The 15,715-nt window shown below is 49.3% G+C and overlaps 1 protein-coding gene across 6 annotated transcripts in view; it reads left to right on the top strand.

Moving 5' to 3' along the window:
- SLC7A1 (solute carrier family 7 member 1) overlaps window positions 1–15,715 on the top strand; it is a 79,799-nt gene that overhangs the window by 60,931 nt on the left and 3,153 nt on the right. For all 6 annotated transcript variants that reach the window (XM_032294827.1, XM_032294826.1, XM_032294825.1 and 3 more), the window contains 8 exons: window positions 899–1,073; window positions 7,556–7,677; window positions 8,333–8,555; window positions 9,367–9,506; window positions 12,209–12,311; window positions 13,950–14,167; window positions 14,430–14,596; window positions 15,242–15,350. In XM_032294827.1, coding sequence (XP_032150718.1) covers window positions 899–1,073; window positions 7,556–7,677; window positions 8,333–8,555; window positions 9,367–9,506; window positions 12,209–12,311; window positions 13,950–14,167; window positions 14,430–14,596; window positions 15,242–15,350 — 1,257 coding nt within the window. The remainder of the gene's footprint in view (window positions 1–898; window positions 1,074–7,555; window positions 7,678–8,332; window positions 8,556–9,366; window positions 9,507–12,208; window positions 12,312–13,949; window positions 14,168–14,429; window positions 14,597–15,241; window positions 15,351–15,715) is intronic.

Below are 15,715 nucleotides of genomic sequence, written 5' to 3'. Positions count from 1 at the left end.
CTGCCTCAGCCTCCCAAAGTGGTGGGGTTAGAGGTATGAGCCACTGTACCCAGCCAGTTTTTATTTTAAAACTATGAGAGGCGTCCATAGTAGAGCAGTGGTCTCAAATTCTGGCTGTGTTCGAGTGGTACTGGCCCCTTCGGTGCCACTTTTCTTGCCCAGCGGAGAGTTCAGCTATGGAAGTACCTCTTTCAGCTATGAATGGCCTCTTCACTCTAAGGTGATGCTGGGGCATACACCTCAAAGGCAGTGCTGCCAGAGGTTCCTGGGCATCTTTATTACTTACTTTTCTTAAAAAAAAAAAAAGTGAGCGTGCAAGCTAGAGCTAGTCTAGCTCAGATGTTATTTTACGCGCACTGAGTCCAGTGAAGAACCATGTATGTTAGCGGTTCCAGGACCTCAGCCAGCTGTTACTGTCGATATCACCAACATCCCAAAGTCAATCAGAACAATTTCCTCATCTGCAAAATGCCCATTCTCCCAGGAAACTGAGCAAAGTGTTTCCTCCTGGATTTGCTCCTGGAGATTGCTTCCCAGCAACACATCCTTTTAGTGAGAGGGAGCAGCTTGGTGTGTGGGTCCAGACCTTCTTCTCCCTATGAGAGGGGCTCATGCTCCAGATCTCTGCAGTCCTCTGGTGCCTCTTGTGTGGGTGTCTCAGTTCCCAAGGCCACTTAGGAAACCCTGGGAAGCACCCCACAACCTCAGTGATTGAGACCCCTGCTCCTTGCCCCTAGAAAGATCATTAATCCACCCCATTCCCAGAAGCTCACAGAGGTCTGCAGAGGCTCGATGCACTTGGATTCTTTTTTAGTCGCCTTCTCATCCCTATCCAGGAAGGACCTCCTAGTTCGTGGTTAACACTCAGACAAGGTTTTCTGTCTATCCGTTTTTTCAGGACTTTTAACTCTTGGTGTGAAGGAGTCGGCCATGGTCAACAAAATATTCACTTGTGTCAACGTCCTGGTCCTGGGCTTCATAATGGTATCGGGATTTGTGAAAGGATCAGTTAAAAACTGGCAGCTCACAGAGGAGGATTTTGGGAACACATCAGGCCGTCTCTGTTTGAACAAGTGAGTTGCTGCTTCTGACCATTTTTCTTATTTGATATTTAGTGACACAGACATGTATTGGGGGATGTAACTGGCCAGGAAGGCATGTGCCTTTAAAAAAACATTATTTGAGTATATTTTGTTAATTTTTTTTTTCTTTTGCAGCAAAGTAGCTAAGTGTGTTTTGTATGTTTCAAGTTTGTGTGAAGGTTTATTCCCCTGAAATGGAAAGACTATTTTATGACAAGAAAGATGGAGGAAAATAAGATCATCACCCTAATTCCAAATTGTATATATTTCAGGATTCTTGTCAGGTCTCATTAAATGATCCCTCTTTCCCCAGATTCTGTTTGATGGCCAAGTTCTGAATTTCATATTCAGAAAGGATTTTTCTCTGCAGTGCCATGGTGACCTAACTTTACATACCTTCAAATAACGTAGACAGAAGAGAAATATGTGGAACTTTTTTTGAAGGTTTTCAGAATGACCGAAGTGTCAGAATGTGAGCACGACTGTCTCTTTTCCAACATCTGACTTGTGCTGCTCCAGCCCTGACGATGGTGGCCCCTTCATCCTCATGCCTCTGATGTGGACACCCGGAGCTGAGGTGATAGCTCCCCCCTGGGCCATCTCAGGCCTCTCACCCAGCCCTCATTGACAAGCTCAGATTACCTAGGAAACAAAGCCAAACAGTCATAATGTATCTTTTTTCATCTTTTGTCAGATCTTCAGGTAATACTTTAGGTCCCAGGATGGAGAATGGGGAGTTGAATTTTGTGTGAGATTCTTCATTAAGACTGAAGGTTGAAATTGCTATGATAAAGAGACCCTCCCCATGGCATCCGCCCCCCACCTCCGCCCCAGGCAGAATGGGGTGGCTTTATTTTATTTTATTTTTTTGAGATGGAGTTTTGCTCTTGTTGCCCAGGCTGGAGTGCAATGGCGTGATCTCAGCTCACCGCAGTCTCCGCCTCCTGGCCTCCAGCAATTCTGCCTTAGCCTCCCAAGTAGCTGAAATTATAGGCATGCACCACCACTGCTGGCTAATTTTGTATTTTTAGTAGAGACGGGGTTTCTCCATATTGGTCATGCTGGTCTCAAATTCCCAAACTCAGGTGATCCATCCCCCTTGGCCTCCTAAAGTTCTGGGATTACAGGTGTGAGCCACTGTGCCCGGCCAATAGAGTGGCTTTAAAGAGATGTTTCCAGTCCTGAAATGAGCAGTCCAAGTTGGCTGGCCAGCTCTGCCACAGGCCTCTGGGGACCCACACATCTTCCGTCTTGCCCCGTCTTCCCCCAGGACGTTGTCCTCATTTGCCTGGTCAGAGCTGGCTGTAAGCACATTCATGGCCCAACTCTCCCAGGAGGGAAGGGAGAGCGTGGAGGAGTGCTCAGGACTGTTCAGGGCAGACCCCGATGGCACACAGACATTCCATTGGCAAGAGTCCACTGGAGGCCACACTGAGCTGCAAGGGAGGCTGAGCAGCGCTGTCTGTCATTGGGAATCTTAGCAGTCACATATGCCCAATTGGTCCCTGGTTCAGGGCCAGGTGCCCAGCCATGCCCTCCACTGTTGTTACCAGCAGGCAGCCATTGATGTGTGACTAGCTTACTGCTTGAATGGAGACAGGAAACTATGGCATTCGGTGCACAAAACTTCACTAACACGAATATTATGTGGTTAGCAGTTCTAATAAAAATACCCTTGCTGTCCTAAACTCCAAAACAGAGAAATGAGAACTTTTAATATGCCATCCCAAGCTTTCCAGAGTCATATTTATGCCAAATTTGTGGGTGCCCATTAATTCAGGGTACAGTAAAGCCAATTCCAGCTGTGCTTTGAGGTAACATAGTAGCCTTTGAAAACTCTGAGAGCATATTTGACCTGTTGCTATTTTCAGGTCAGGCATCAACTATAAAGGGCGCCTCTTGTTAACTGGTTGCCAATCGAGATTTACTTTTGTTATTTTTATGAAGAGATTGTTTGTGCCAGCCCATGGCATTTACTTTTGCGGGTCATCCTCACACTGATGTCCTGGTAATGAAGAGCCGTACTGGCCCCGACAAAGCAGCATTTGTTGTCCCAGCCCCTGGTCACAGGTGGGACCCCCTCAGCTATATCTGGAGGCCTCACTGCCAGGGCCCAGCCCCCCGTCTGCAGGGACGGCAGGGGTTGGCCGTGTTAGGAGGTGGGGTTCTGCAGGACTGAAGCCTCGCTGCCTGCCCTATCGTTTTGTTAAAATCTCTTAAGCATCTTTCTTTCTTTTTTTCCCCAGCCATAGCTTTGTGTTTCTGACAACACAGCCATGTAGTCTTGCATGAAATTGCTTGTTCCTCTGAAATGGTAGGGCACTGCCCAGCCAATCCGTATAACGTGCAGGAGCTTCAGCGTGCATGGGAGTCCATGTGACCACGTGGGCTTGTGATTTCAGGATGCTCTCTCCTAGCTGTCTGGGAAGGCCCCTGGGAGCTGGCTCGGTCTGTCTGTTGGTCTGTGAAGAGGAGTGTTACCTTGTGGTCTGGATGGCTCCTCATGCCTTTGACTCATGCTGTTGCTGGCATTCCCATCCAGTGTTCTGTGGATATAGCAATAGTGAGACATTGGGGGGTGAAACATCAACCCCCAATGGAAGCCTGTTCAGAAAGCTTTGTTGAATGGTGTCTGCCAGTTAGGATGGAAGCCCCAAAATAACATTGGCTTCAACGAGTTAAGGGTTTGGTTTTCTCCGGTCAACCTCTGGGGGTGGTCAGTCCAGCATGTCACTTTACCCAGCCAGGAATCCAGGCCAAGGGCCCCAGGCTTCTCCCATGCAGCTAGCAGGATGGACAAGGGAACAGCAGGGGGCTGTTTCTCAGCAGATGTAGATGCCATGTCTGCTCAAACCTTCTCCATCAGAACTTAGCCAGCTGGCTACCCCTTGTAGCTAGTGACTCTGGGAAACATACAGTTCTAGGCTCATGATTCTTAAGGCTCATATGTCCAGCTGCAATACTTAAGGCTTCCATTACTTCATAGAAGAACAGGAGAGTGTGGCTTCTGAGGACAACCAGCAGTTGATGTCAGGGTGGCCGGTGTGAGTGCGGGCAGAGGAGCCCTGCTGCAGGATGTTCACTGCAGATGCAGTAGGAGACCCTCAGGCTTGGCCCCTTTCTATGCTAGGGTCTTCGCCGCTTCTGAGCGACCAGCTGAGCAGAACACAGAAGGGCTAGTCAAAGGCTGCAGGGCAGGGAGTGCTGAGCTGAGACCAGGACTCAGGCTTATTTTGTCTCGGGGTGACATTTGCTGGGTGAGGGCTCTTGGTAGCCCTTCTCCTTAACATGTGAGTTGCCAGATGATGAGTGAACACAACCGCCACATGCAAGTAACAGGTTAATTATTGATTATCTACAAAGAGACCATTATGAAATGCTTTTACATGTTTTGGTTGCGCCTCTGTAGATTGGGTTCTGTGGTTATTTTGTGTTGATACTCTGCCACTGGCATCAGTAACACCGAAACTTTTCTTAAAGGTTGAATTTGATTTTTTGAGTAGGTAAAATACTACATGGTTCATAGATCATAATGCTTTAAAAAAGATTTGCAGTGTGTTCCTTTCTTCATCCACCTTATCTCCCACCCCACAGGTAAACTTTTTAAGGTGCGTGTGTGTGTGTGTGTGTGTGTGTGTGTGTGTGTAAGCTTCCAGTTTCTCTCTGTGTAAGTACAAGCAAATGCAACCATGTATAGTCCTTTTCTGTTACACAAAACATGGCGTTCCATATACATTGTTCTGCACCTTGCATTCTTGCTTACTAGAATTCCCTGCAGATTTTTTTATATGAGGCCCTTGTTCGTTATTATGGTTGCCCCAGGTTTTGGCACCCGAGCCCTCCTGAGGTCAGGTGTAGTGGTGCGGTATGAGGAGCAGGTGTGGCAGGGTCACAGTCAGTGGGGCCAGTTTGCAGATGCTCACGGTTGCACACAGCTCTGCAGGTGATGCAGCACAGCATGTGCCTTCACCCGATTCCGTCAGCTGGAGGGTTATCCAGTCTCTCCTGCAAGGATGCTTTTAGTTTTGCCTCCTCTCTTTGTGCTCACCCATCTCTGTTGCTTCCTTCTCTCCACGCTTTTACTGTTGTGTGTGCTTTACCTGTCTGCGTGAGGAAGACACATTCCAGCCCTTCTTAGTCCTCTCTGTGAGTTCATCTCTTTCTGGGGTTTAATTGTTTATGCAGTTCCCTGCACTTTCTGCTTGCCCTGAAATGGGGGTTTCAGGACCTTTCTGGGTGCCTCTGCCTCATGGTTGCTTAAAGCTCATCTATCCATGATAGCATTCATTTTTAAAATTTATTTTACAGACAACATTTTGCTGTGTTGCTTAGGTTGGGGTGCAGTGGCACAATCTTGGCTCACTGCAGCTTCAAACTCCTGGGCTCAAGCAATTTTCCCACCTCAGTTTCCCAAGTAGCTGGGACTATAGTCACATGCCAACATACCCAGCTAATTGGAAAAAAATTTTTTTTGTACTGATGGGGTCTCACTATGTTGCCCAGGCTGGTCTCTAACTTATGGCCTCAGGTGATCCTCCCCTCTCGGCCTCCCAAAGTGGACATGCATTTATTTTAATGTAAGGCCATGTTGGTAGCTCTTGATGCCATAGGAGCTGAATGAGGCAGGAGACTTTTCACTGCCTGCCAGTCACCCTAGCCGCCCACGTGGGGACCCCAGAGGACATTTTGACTCTTGAGTTCCCCTCCTCCTGTGTTCTTATCCTCCCCCTCCTGAGCCATTTGGTTGTCGCCTGTTTTGTCTTAAGCATAGGCTGCTGTATAACAGAAGCCGTTTGTGAGGGTGGGAGCTGGCGGTCAGCAGGGCCTCTGGCCTGGGAGGCAAGTGGGTTTGGATGAGGCGGGCACAGCGCCACTCCAGCACGTTGCTGTCCCGTGACCCTGCTGACTTGTTTGTCCTGGGCTGCTTGGTTTTGAACTGGGGTTGCTAGTTTTAGTCATACTCTAACAACAACAAACTAAGATTTTGTTTGGCCAGTTTTCCCGACATCCATCACTTGTACATTTCTGGGGGTTTCCTCTTGTTACTGGTTGTGGAACCACAGTGAACCCCACATCTAAATGAGCTTGCTCATGCGTGTACTTCGAGTGTCTTCATGGCAGTTTCCATAACTGACAGATGTGATGATCCTCTAGGAATTAGTAAGGCTTAATCCCCATTAGAAAGGAGCTGGGTCCATCCTGTTCGTCTGTCTGTCAGCCAGTCAGTAAATCCTACTGAAAGCAAAGTTCACCAAATGGGCTGCCACCCAACCTGAGGAACGTCAGTGTTTATAGGATTGGGAGCATCCTATAGGGTTCCTCTCTTCTTGCTGACAAGGTTTAGGACAGGTTGTCCTGTGCAGCTGGGCAGCTGTCGGTATGGTTGAGTGGGAGGGATAGACGTGGATGGTGAGTGTCCTCTTGGACTCCAGGCCAGCCGCTGGGATGCCAGAACAGGACAGAAAGCCCGCAGCCCTGTGGCTGGCAAAGGGTAGATGCAGTGGTGGGAATAGGGGCTGCCCTTTGGAACTACAAGGAGTGCAGTTGCTTTTCAGATGGCAGCAGAGGGCCAGATGCAGAAGGCTTAGAGTGACTTGGTGACCAGCAGGGCCTGTGTGCCTCCTAACCAGGCATTGGTGGCCAAGGAAGCCACCTGCACTGACTGTACGGTTCACCCCCGGAACACAGCATGTGGGGGAGTCAGGCAGACCAGGGCTTCATACTTCGGGGAACAGGGGCTTGAAGGACCCCAGACGGGGCCCTGGGAGGGGCCATAGCGCCACACTGAACCTGGGCATCGGGTCTCGGCATGGGTGTCAGACATATTTTCTGAATGTTTACACAGCCTGCTTCCTCTGGGCTCCTGGGTTTGTCAACTGTTCTTGCCTTCACATCCGTCAGTTTAGTAAAGGTGTGCTGAGCCCCTCCCATGGGCCAGAGCCCGGCTGTGTCTGAGCCCCGCACACCTGGCAAAAGCTGTGCGACCCCCGTCTCCACCTTGTGCATACAGGCACTTAAGGAATGCCTTTGCTGACAAAGACAGTATGCTTTTATTTTAGCCTTAGTTTCTCTGGAATTGTTTTTTTTGAGATTGAGTTACTGGTAAATATGGGACCCGGGGCGGGACTGGCTGGCGGCTCTGCCTCCTTCCTCCGAGGGCCCTGGGGAGAAGGTGTGGGACTGGCCACGTGCTGGTTTCTGCCCCATTTCCTGTTGGACCCCTGCCTCACAGTGTCCACCTCTCCCCACCCTAGCTATTGTTTAGAAAATGCTCCTGGAAAGGGCGATACTCTGTACCCTTCTGGCCCTGGGCCATGAACAGCAGGGAGGCCTGTGCCCACAGAGTGGCATGCCGAGGCTGGACTCAGGGAGGGCTAACCACCCGATTCTCCTCCTGTCAGGAGGTGAGCACAGCTCCTGATGCCAGACTGCGCAGCGTGTGTCGTGACCTTTGTTTGTGTCCTTTTTTCTAGTGACACAAAAGAAGAGAAGCCCGGTGTTGGTGGATTCATGCCCTTCGGGTTCTCTGGCGTCCTGTCGGGGGCAGCGACTTGCTTCTATGCCTTCGTGGGCTTTGACTGCATCGCCACCACAGGTATGCCTGCCAGCTCACCACGGTCCTGGGTCCCCCCGCACCCCTGGCAAACAGGCCGGTGTTGCTTATGGCTTGCCATTTCCCTTTTTGCTGGCACGGTCTTGTCGCCACTCTTTTACACATGGGCAATGTGTGGATTTGTAGCTTCCTACCAACACCTTCCACCCCCAAACCATTATCACATCCCCAAGTGTCAGCACCTGATGGAAGCTGCATCTCGAATGAGGCTAAGGTTCTGATGCTAGAATGGGATCATAGCCGTGTGACTGTGGCCTGATTTCATATCTGAGCATCTTCCGGGAGGAATGAGGCCATTCACAACATTGTCATCCTGGTGGTCTGAATGAGCCAGGCTTCAGTGGACCTCCCAGATTTTCTCTGCCAAAGGAAACAAATCTCTTCCTTTGCTGCCCCACCACGTTCAGGCTCAGAACACTGTCGCAGGGCCATGGGCCGTCTGATGTGTCTTTCTGCGCACCACCCTTCCGCTCCCAGAAGCCCAGGAGGCCCCCGTGCCCACAGGGCCGAGCGCTGGGGGGGAGGTGTCTCACCGTGTTGCGTAGGTTCCCTGGCACTGAGAGCCTTGGGTGTCATGTGGGCAGATGTGCTGCCTCTTATTGTGTGCCCTCCTCTACTGACCCCTTGGTGCTTCTAGGTGAAGAGGTGAAGAACCCACAGAAGGCCATCCCCGTGGGGATCGTGGTATCCCTCCTGATCTGCTTTATCGCCTACTTTGGGGTGTCGGCTGCCCTCACACTCATGATGCCCTACTTCTGCCTGGACAATAACAGCCCCTTGCCCGACGCCTTTAAGCATGTGGGCTGGGAAGGCGCCAAGTATGCAGTGGCCGTGGGCTCCCTCTGTGCTCTTTCCGCCAGGTGAGATGCCTTTCTGTGGTGGCTGCTTCTAGGGTTGGAACCACCAGCAGGGGTTAGGCTGTATCAGACCAGGTACAGCCATGGGAGACACACGTTGGCTGCCAGCATTCTTTACCCTTGAAACAGAGCCGGGACCCAACCCAGCCCTGATCATGTGGCTTTTCCCTTGTTGTCAGTATTCATCACCCCAAGACATGTGTTATTGAGATTTTCATCCTGAAGAACCCGAGGCTGGCTTTTCAGCATCATCTGCTTAGCAAGGGACTGGCTCTCTGTCCCTGACTCTGGCCACTGGACCAGGCCACCTGTTTGAACACCATATTTTGGCCCTCAGTTTGGCTGTAATGCAGAAGCTACTTTGAAGAAGGGAATAAATGCCTTTTAATGAGAAACATTTTCCCCGCTGGTATTTCCTTGTAGCCTGTGTAAACAGAGCTATTTGGTAAATATTGATTTACCTCAGGGAAATCCTCATGAATGCAGTGATGCTTGTATTTTCTGTTTGATTCAGCTGGAAATAATTGCAGGAATAAATACAGTTTTGCATCTGTAAAGACTGTACTGGGTCTCATGCTAGTGTATGTGAGATGTTCTCTGTTCTTTACCTTAATCCATACTCAGTGTGTGCTCTTTCTGGGGTTGATTTTTTTAAATGCCAAGTCTTTTAGCCACAGGCCTCACACAGCATGGAGGGATGGCAGCTCTTGGTGAGCTCAGACTCCTCCTTCACGGTAAACCGAGCATGGCTGGATGTGGTGCCTTTATCCCTTATGAGCTAGGGTTCTCACGCGGTTTGCCTCTCCCCATCTAGTCTTCTAGGTTCCATGTTTCCTATGCCTCGGGTTATCTATGCCATGGCTGAAGATGGACTGCTATTTAAATTTTTGGCCAAGGTCAATGACAGGACCAAAACACCAATAATCGCCACGTTAGCCTCGGGTGCCATTGCTGGTGAGTACTAGAACTCATTTCACATGTAAATATTTTCACAATTGAGTCGTTGACCCCTAGGGAGACATCTTGCATTGTTCTGGTCTGTAATTTTAACTGGTCTTTTTAACTCCTGGTTTTTATACTTGGAGCCTGGTTTATTGAAAGGTGACTGACCTTTTGACAAAAGTCAGAGGCAGTTTGACAGAGGATGGGATAGAATTTTCGAAGAGTTTGCACTCTGGTTTTCATCTCATTGGGAAGAGCTTAGAACACACAGTATTCCCCCAAAATCTTTTTCCCCCATTTCTGGACGTTTCCCTGTCAAGGCCAGGCTGACACCTTCCTGCATGACACAGGCCAAGGGAGAGTTCGTGGGTACCTGGAAATTCAGCATCCGTGTTATAAATTCTCTGGAAAACAAGTGTCCGTTATGATCAGTGTTTTATAAAATGTGCTACCTCTTCCCGAGGGAGTATCAAGGGTGTTGCTGATGAAGCTACCGCCCCTCAGTTGATACGTAATAGCAGACACAGTGGAGCTTCACCTTGTCAGATCAGCATTTTGTTGGATGAAATCAGTGGGGTGATGAACTCTCTGAGCTGTGTGGGTGTTCCAGGGCCCTAGATGAAGGGAAGGAGCACCCAAAAGGAAGCTCACGTGCACAGTGTACCTGTGGTGTTATGTTTCCTCCTTTCGCAATTTCATTTCCTAGCCCCGAAAGGCAAGACGCCAGCCTACTGTGCAGATGTAGAGGTGGAGGCCCAGGGAGGTGAAGTGAGGATATGCATTCAGGATGGTGGAGCCACCTTGAGATTCCAGGATTGTTTTCATGCCAAAGTGGCCAACCTCCTTCCCGGGTCTGAGTAGAGCAGTGGGTCTTTTTGGCAAATTAGGGCATGTGGTATCAGTCACAGTTTCCACTGCAGCGGCTTGTCCAGTAGCCATTGGTAAGGCACTTGACCTTCTTTCTTAAATGAATGAATTATTCGCTAAGTTTTATTACCACCTACTCCCTTAGCAAACTCTGCTTAGTTTTGTGGATTAATATTATATAATAAAACAAACCTATCTTTAAATTTTGAAACATCTTTTATGTGATTCTATGCTCTTGAGAGTGACCACAGTGGTCATATTGAAAGGCACTATACATCAGAATTGGACCCGTATATTTACAGGATTAAGGATCTGGAAACAAAAATAGTTTTTTCAGGCTTTGCCCGGAATTTGATCATATTAAAGGCTGGCCTTGATTTTTCCATGCTGATAGAGGGGGATCCAACCGTGCTCTTTGAAGTGACTGTAAAGTACATGCCATTCATGAAATCCAGGCTTACCCTTTTCATTTGACGGCAGTGGGAAGTAAGTATTTGGTTATGTAAAATTACCTCACATGGAAGAAATTAGTCTCAAGTTCCCCGTGAATAGGAACGTTGGCATTTGTGGCATGCACAGTTGGGTGCTGTTCTGATTATCAGAAGGTCCTCCCTCATCGCTCTTTAATTTTATGTTTTATCCTCCATTTAAATTTGTTTTAGTTGCAGTGATCTAGAGGGGCTTAAAAGATATTTGTGGAGAAATAATGGTTTTGTGTTTATTTTTTAGCTTGTGTTGATTCCATGTGTTTTGAAAATATCCCAAAGCAGATCTAGGCAAGATGTTTTTTAATGAGTACTTGACATACACACCCACATGAGTAGACAGGCATGCTCTCACAAAACTCACAAAAGATATTCAAATAAGGGTGCAGGTTTTAATTACATTTTAAAGGCAAGGGACACGGTGAATGGGCTGATACTATATTGTTTGAGAACAACTCTTCAGGTTTCTTCCACGTGAAGGGACTTCACATGTGAAGAACTCTGCTTTCCTGCTCATCTTCCTGGGTTAGGACCCCCTATGAGTGCCCCCAGAGCGCCAGAACTTCCCCTTCTCTACTGCCCACTGTTGTGCACTGATGCCTGTGTCTTGGGAGGGAGTACACTCAAGGAAGGCTGGGCAATGTGGCCTGCCCTGTTCAATGGTGAATACCTAGAATCCAATGATGGGCATGCCTTGATCGGAGCTGGATGATGGAATATGGGTAGAAAGGATAGTTGTTGAATGGATGGATGGGTGGATGGGGTGGGATGGGATGGATGGATGGATGAATGGATGGATGGGTGGATAAGATGGATGGAAGATGGGCAGATGGATGAGATGGATTGATGGATGGTGAGTGGATGAATGAAAGATGGGCAGATAAACGGTTTAATAGAGAATGGATGGATCAATGGGATGGATGATGGATGGATACACATGAGTCTGTGAGTCAACATGGTCTAAAGAAAGACACATAGGACTCAGAGTCATAAGAACCTAGTTCACATCCTTATACCTATGCTTGTGAGCTGTGTGACCTTAGATAAGTCTCCTAACCTGTGTGAATGTCAGTTTCTCCATCTGTAGTGTAGGAATGGCTTACAGAGTTGCCATAAAAATTACAAGAATGAGAGTATTCTCTGTGCAAATGTCAACAATTACTATCGTCTGTTGAGGACTGTGTCTGTGATTTAGTCCTGAGCTTGACTTCCCTTTAAGCTGTGTCTTTCTGTGGGAAGGCCGGGGAGGGGGTGGGAGTAAAAGCAGCCCCCTTCTGTGCCCTGGATGGTGGGTGGTAGTGGTCCTGCTTGTCAGTGCAACCAGACGGCCATCCACAGATCCTGCTGTCTGTCTCTTCCCAGCTGTCATGGCCTTCCTCTTTGACCTGAAGGACTTGGTGGACCTCATGTCCATTGGCACCCTCCTGGCTTACTCGTTGGTGGCTGCCTGTGTGTTGGTCTTACGGTATGTATGGCTTTTTGGGGTTTCGTGACAGAAATGCAGAATGGAGGCACCTGATAGCCTTTTCACAGTTCAGCTATGGTTTACGTGATGAAACTTTTAGGTTGGTGACAGCTCCACTGGGAGCTGCCAAGGAAGGGGTAGGACCTAGGCTGACAGCCAAGTTAGGAAGACGTCCTTGGCAAAAGTTGGGGTGCCCCTCACCCTCCTCTATCATGTGCCCTCATTTTTCTGGCTAATGTTGGGTAGATAGAGACAGGTTCTCAGCCCAAGTATTAGACCAGGATCCAGGGATCAGAATTTTTGAAGACTGATTGCAACTTGGTTCCAGTTCTTGAGACAGACAGGATTGAGGGCTACCTTGGTAGGAGTTAGGAAAACCCAAGGCCTGTGAAGCTCAGGTCTGTGTGATGCTTCTGCGGCTTCGTTGCACTGTGGCTGGAGGAATGAATCCCACTGTGTGGCATGGGCGCCCAGGTTGATGTTCAGGGTCACTGTCGAGGTTGGCTTGTTGTAGCCCGGTTGGGGCCAGGCAAGCCTCTTGCAGTTGCAGTAAAGCTGCTCTGGGCCTGGGCTTGGTACCTTGGTGTTCCCACCTGCCCCAGCACACACTCCCAAAGCACAGCCCTGGCAGCATTCATCCTGAGAACCTGTGCTCACGGAGACACTCAGTACTGGTCTCCCCTCAAGAGCCTCCTTGTTTCTCTTCAGGCATCTCCACCTGCATGACTATTGATTGCATGTCCAACTTGCTCAGCAGCTGATGTACATAAAACCCAGGCTGAGCCTTAGCAGCAGATCTGTAGAATCAGCTAAGACTATTGGGGACCCCTTATTCCTCCCAAGGGGCCCAATGCTGAATAGTCTCTGAGGTCCCCCACTTTCTTAATTGACCGAGTGGTGTTGCACAAGGGAATCAGTGCAAAAATGGTTAATATCTTTATACTCCCTCTTAGAATTGATCATATGCAAAATAATTCATACAGCACTCCATTTTTCAAAGCTGGTGGAAAGGATTTGCACTCTGTTCGTTTTGGGTGGGAAGATAAGGAACCTCATTCAGAACGGATGCTTCACCGGCTGGTATCTCATGTCTTGGAAATCATGCTGCAGGCTCGGCCCTCCAACCAGCCACATACAATGATTTACTCCAGGGTGCTTGGAGTTTAAAAAATGAATTGATCCAATTAAGTCACACAAACAGAATTTCTCAAATCCATCAGCCTGCAGCCACATTCCTCTGGCTCTTGGTGCCAAATAGGATCCTGGTGTTCCTGCTTTCTATTTCTGTCCTTCCTTTTAGCTCCCTACAGCCGTAGTTTTGTGGGAAGTGGCCTAGTATCTTTAGCATCTGAGGGCCACTGCCACTTCCCTCGGGGTATTCCTCGGGGTTGCTCGTGGTGGAGTTCCTGTTTCCTGGAACCAGACCATGGAGGATGTGCTCCAGAAGCAAGAGCAGGAGGTGACCTTCCCAGTCTCCTCTTAGTCTGCAGTGCAGCCTCTGACTATCTCCTTCCCATTTCATACCTCATGTCCCAGGCAGCTAACTTTGTAGTTTTACAGAAACTGACTTTGTAGAATGTGGGTTGCCCTTTTGCTTTAAGTGGATAATGGTTGGTCACACAATACATTTCTTCCCAGGTACCAGCCAGAGCAACCTAACCTGGTATACCAGATGGCCAGTACTTCCGATGAGTTAGATCATGCGGACCAAAATGAGCTGACTAGCACCAGTGATTCCCAGCTGGGTTTTTTACCAGAGGCAGAGATGTTTTCCTTGAAAACCATACTCTCACCCAAAAACGTGGAGCCTTCCAAAGTCTCTGGGCTAATCGTGAACATTTCAACTAGCCTCATAGGTAAGAGCTAGCCCTTCCCTGGGGCCTCGCTTGCTGGCATTGCGTGGTTTCTCGGCAGTGGAGCTGGAGTCGGGGGAAGGTGCCAGAGAAGCTGAGCGTCTGCCTTGCTCCTGGACTGAGGCATAGTTACTCTGTGCTAACTGTAGTTGATGCCTTTGGAAATGGAGCCTCTCTCTCCCCAAGTTTTGGGGAGAGCAGCAGATGCTTGTGGGAAACAGAAATGGCTGAGTTGCAGCTCGCTCTGTCTCTTCTTCCCCCTTAGCTGTTCTCATCATCACCTTCTGCCTTGTGGCTGTGCTTGGAAAAGAGGCTCTCACCAAAGGGGCACTGTGGGCAGTCTTCATGCTTGCAGGGTCTGCCCTCCTCTGTGCCATGGTCACGGTCGTCATCTGGAGGCAGCCCGAGAGCAAGACCAAGCTCTCATTTAAGGTGAGCAGCTCGGCCTAGTGGGCCTGTTGCAAGGAAGGAACGCTGGTACACAGACCCCAGCCCTGCACAGGCTCAGCTGGGCCCGGGTGCTCCGGACGAAGGTGTTTACCGGTCAGTTCAGGTGCTAGGGGACAGGGGCCCTGAAGGCACCGAGAGGACCGGACCCTGGAAGGAGGCAGCCCTCCTCCTGTGGCTCTCCGGTGGTGGGACGCTTCTTGTAAATGTCTGCCCAGGTTGATCGCATGACTTTTCCAAGCCTTGGAGACAGGCAAGGCTTCTACATGTTTAGATTACACAAATAATAAAACAGACCTTAGAGGTAAAATGGAGGTCCATCTTCTAGTCCCTTCTTTAGCAGGAGAATCATGAGAGAGAAAAATCAGAACGGAGCCCACTTTGCCACTCAGAGCTTAGAACCAAATCCCCACCTACTAGGATTTACCCTTGGGTTTGCGTGTGGAAGCGGGGGTGTTGGGGTGTGCGGGGTGGTGTTGGGGTGTGGGGGTGGGCACGCACTCTGTCTTCCTCACGCTCACCTGACAGTCCCCATCATTGTCTGGCGTGCTGCCTTTTGCTAGACAGTGTTACTGAACTGCTGGAACTGGCGCCACTGCCACCGACTGATGCCGCCTCCTGTCTCTGCAGGTTCCCTTCCTGCCAGTGCTCCCCATCCTGAGCATCTTCGTGAATGTCTATCTCATGATGCAGCTGGACCAGGGCACCTGGGTCCGGTTTGCCGTGTGGATGCTGATAGGTATGTGATGCTGCCACCAGCACGTCCACGATCCTGGCTTCTCTCAGGGGCCTCCCTTGTTTCAGGATTTATAACACAATGACACACATGCAGTCAGCAGCTTTCTCAAAGATAACGCTGAATCCCTGGTAGGTTGTGAGCCCTCTCCTCCCTGTTAGATACTTTTTGTTTTCATTGCCTCTTGCCCAAACTATTTATTCTGTTGGACACGACCTTGATATTAACAGGAACAAGGTGATGAGTCAGCTGCAGATAAGGTACCAGTTATTTTCACCCCAGACAGGAAAGTCTGGCCTGTGCCTTTTGGACCCTTGGCCTGCCCAGCACCAGATTGGTATGGGTACGAGGCCTAGGCAGGGGTGGGT

This window comes from Sapajus apella, unplaced genomic scaffold (assembly GCF_009761245.1).
Source record: "Sapajus apella isolate SASKATOON/1434 unplaced genomic scaffold, GSC_monkey_1.0 scaffold32, whole genome shotgun sequence".
Taxonomy (NCBI): domain Eukaryota; kingdom Metazoa; phylum Chordata; class Mammalia; order Primates; family Cebidae; genus Sapajus; species Sapajus apella.
The sequence above is the reverse complement of the archived record's forward strand: the minus strand, read 5'-3'. Positions and strand labels throughout refer to the sequence as shown.